The 3,039-nt window shown below is 36.7% G+C and overlaps 1 protein-coding gene across 1 annotated transcript; it reads right to left on the reverse strand.

The window, feature by feature from the left end:
• Positions 1 to 420: 420 nt before the first annotated feature.
• On the reverse strand, positions 421 to 2,572 carry LOTGIDRAFT_128012 (hypothetical protein; the record flags this gene model as incomplete). Its single annotated transcript, XM_009064110.1, has 4 exons — positions 421 to 612; positions 1,068 to 1,325; positions 1,693 to 1,928; positions 2,299 to 2,572. The coding sequence occupies 4 exons, from the start codon at positions 2,570 to 2,572 to the stop codon at positions 421 to 423; spliced, it is 960 nt and encodes a 319-aa protein (XP_009062358.1).
• Between the last annotated feature and the right edge of the window lie 467 nt (positions 2,573 to 3,039).

The following is a 3,039-nucleotide window of genomic DNA, read 5'->3' on the forward strand; positions in this document are numbered from 1 at the left end:
AGTATACCATAGTTAAACCATTTACCTACAAAATATATTAAAAAATATAACAACCTTTTTATAGAACCCAGGGTGTTTAGGTTTATTGTTCAAAAAAGAAATAAAGAATTATATTTTACAAGGATAACAACTTAGGTTCACAGTTAAGGATCCTTTCTAGCAGCTGGTCCTTGGTCAAACCTCTTGGTATTGATTTTACAAGGATAACAACTCAGGTTCACAGTTAAGGATCCTTTCTACCAGCTGGTCCTTGGTCAAACCTCTTGGTATTGATTTTACAAGGATAACAACTTAGGTTTACAATTAGGGATATTTTCTACCAATAATATCAAGTCTTGATGGGTACTGGGGAGGGGGGAGGGGGGTCCTGATCAGAGGACTCAATATTTTTTTGAGATGGTGTGACATTAAAGATGACATTTACACTCTAGTACCTACATACTGATCACTACCTTGAAGTACTGTTACAAGTCTAAACATCTTACCTGTAATATGAACTAAGATTTCTTTTTTCAGAAAGTCTGGAATAGGAACCTGGAACTTGATATGAGCTGTATCTAAACCAGGTAACTTTATATCTAGTACACTGATAAAATGGGGGAAATCCCAATCCTAAAAATAGAATTAATTAAAGGAAATTCTAAATAGATTTCACCAGAAATCAATGTTGCACTTTGCAATAGTCAAGGTATTAGACAAAGCCTGATATTGTGAAGATGACCCTATATAAGAATGGAAAAACTTATGAAATGGAGCGAACTACCTGATAACCTGAGCTACATACCAGCCAACAAAGGCAGCCATTAAACACCGTGATTTGTTGCAGAGTGCCAACAGTTGACTGGTATCAGCTGAAGTCATTCTAAAGCTGACAGCATTGATACTTTGTAGCAAAGTGTTACAATTAATCTATGACTCATATTGCAATACCGTATATCAGATCTCTTATCAAAAAGTTTATAACAATATGTCAAGTATCATTTCTTCATAATTGGCAATAACACACAATATTTTCAGATAACTATCAGTAACTATCAGAATATTTTCAGGAAACCATTTCATCTTACCTGCATAACAATAATAATATCAAACACGAGGATGAAGGAGGCAAGAAAAGCTCTGGAAACTTCATTAGTTGGTAGAAAACCCCGGTTGAGTTTATCCCACTCAATATAATCTGTAGTAATTACAAATATCACAATAAAGGACATAAGTAATACGATAATCCAGAAAGCTATCACTCTTCTATAACCAGTCGTCCACCATTTTCTAAAACCTGGAGCCCAGGTGGGGTATAATCTCTCTTGTAACATCATATCTGTTACCTACAATATTAAACGCACTAATGTTTCTCCCTGATTCGTATAACTCTGTAAGTTAAAACTACCCCTCAACTGTATTGTTATACTCAGTGGGGCACAGGGACATCCTAGAATATTCAACAATATCTTGGTAGACTCTTTAATGGTCCAGCTTCGTATTGATATCAAAAGTTATGCCAAATTGGGCTCTTGTCTTGGTGAAAATTCTCACAAACTAGTGACCCAAAAAATGTGTCGGAGCAACTCCCATGAAAATGGACATTATATGTCTGACCCTTAAACCCAGTTCTGATATCTCGTCTGAATATCAAGTCTGAGAACTGGTAGGGCCAGATTTTTTCAGGATATTAAGTTAAAAAAAAATTCTCACCATCCAAGCAGTAAAGAAATCGCCACACCAAGTTCCACAGGCGGCTGCTTTCATGAAGAATGAGTTGGAGACGCCCATGAGGTCTGAGATACGGTAGGGAAGGGTGCTGTCTCCCCCGATCAGTAAGAAGGCATTGTACAGGAAGGAAAAGATAAACATTACAACAACAACACACAGAAACATCACCATCCACGATCCTTGATCATCTTGAAACATCTTGATACGGAATAAACGAGCTGAAATATAGATATAGGGTATGATTTAAACTTATTTATTTATATTCAATTGGTGTTCTATGAAGAATTAGGGGTCGAGAGGGGGTCACAGAATTGTAGAGGTTGGGTAAGCAGCAACATACATTTAACCTTTAATAAGTCTTAAACCATAGGGTGGGCCCGTTCAGGTCTCTCTCAGGCCCCTCTGAACTCATTTCGTGTATGTTTCTACCAGTTGAAACACCGTGGCCATGAACTATATTCGTGTGTGTTATTTCCATGTAAGAACCATACATAGTTTCCTATGGAGCTTTGACAGTCTTGCAAAATAAAGTCTTGGCTAAAAGCAAAATCCAAAAACATGAAAAAAAGATTAAATCTGTATACTTACTAAACAACAATCTATGGAATAAAAATTTTCCAACCAATATTCCAACAATGATGGCACTGAGCCACAACACGACTTTCAACAGACTCCAGGCATTGGGTGGATAGCGAGTACATACGAAGGCAAAATCATTTCCAATCACAGGAATATTACACTCCTTCAGACTGTGAGCTACTGGATCCTCCGCATATATCAGAAAATTACAAAATGTCACAAAATAAGCCACAAAAATACGACAATACGGATGTTGAAAATAATATCGGAAATCTTTTTCCATAAAGAGTGAAAAAACACTAGCTGCGTCAACATCGTCTTTTTTAGAAACAGAAACCTCTGGTATATCAGGACCATCGATACTGTCTTGATGTTTGAGCTCTGGTTTAGGGCATACAGAGTTATGGCCCTTTTTTGGTGACGACGGACTACTCTCAACTCCATCAATATAAGGAAAGGCATCAGGAACGGTTTCATCGTTTTCATTAATATCGTTCACTTTTATCACATTTTCTGAGGTCTTGTCCCTCTCTGGATCAACGCTCGTATCCATCTCGGGTTTGTTGTTCGTTAACGGCTGACGTTCCTCGCTTTCCAAATCTTGAATTAAATGAACATCATTAGTTCGAAAGGCCATGAGTTAAAAGTTTGTTAAGAATTTTAAAAGAGAAGTCTATAAACTACCATCCAATTAAAACTTCAAGTGAAATGTGTTAAATTCTTAAAATGATGAAAAGCATGATTTCAGAT

Source organism: Lottia gigantea (assembly GCF_000327385.1).
Source record: "Lottia gigantea unplaced genomic scaffold LOTGIsca_60, whole genome shotgun sequence".
NCBI lineage: Eukaryota > Metazoa > Mollusca > Gastropoda > Lottiidae > Lottia > Lottia gigantea.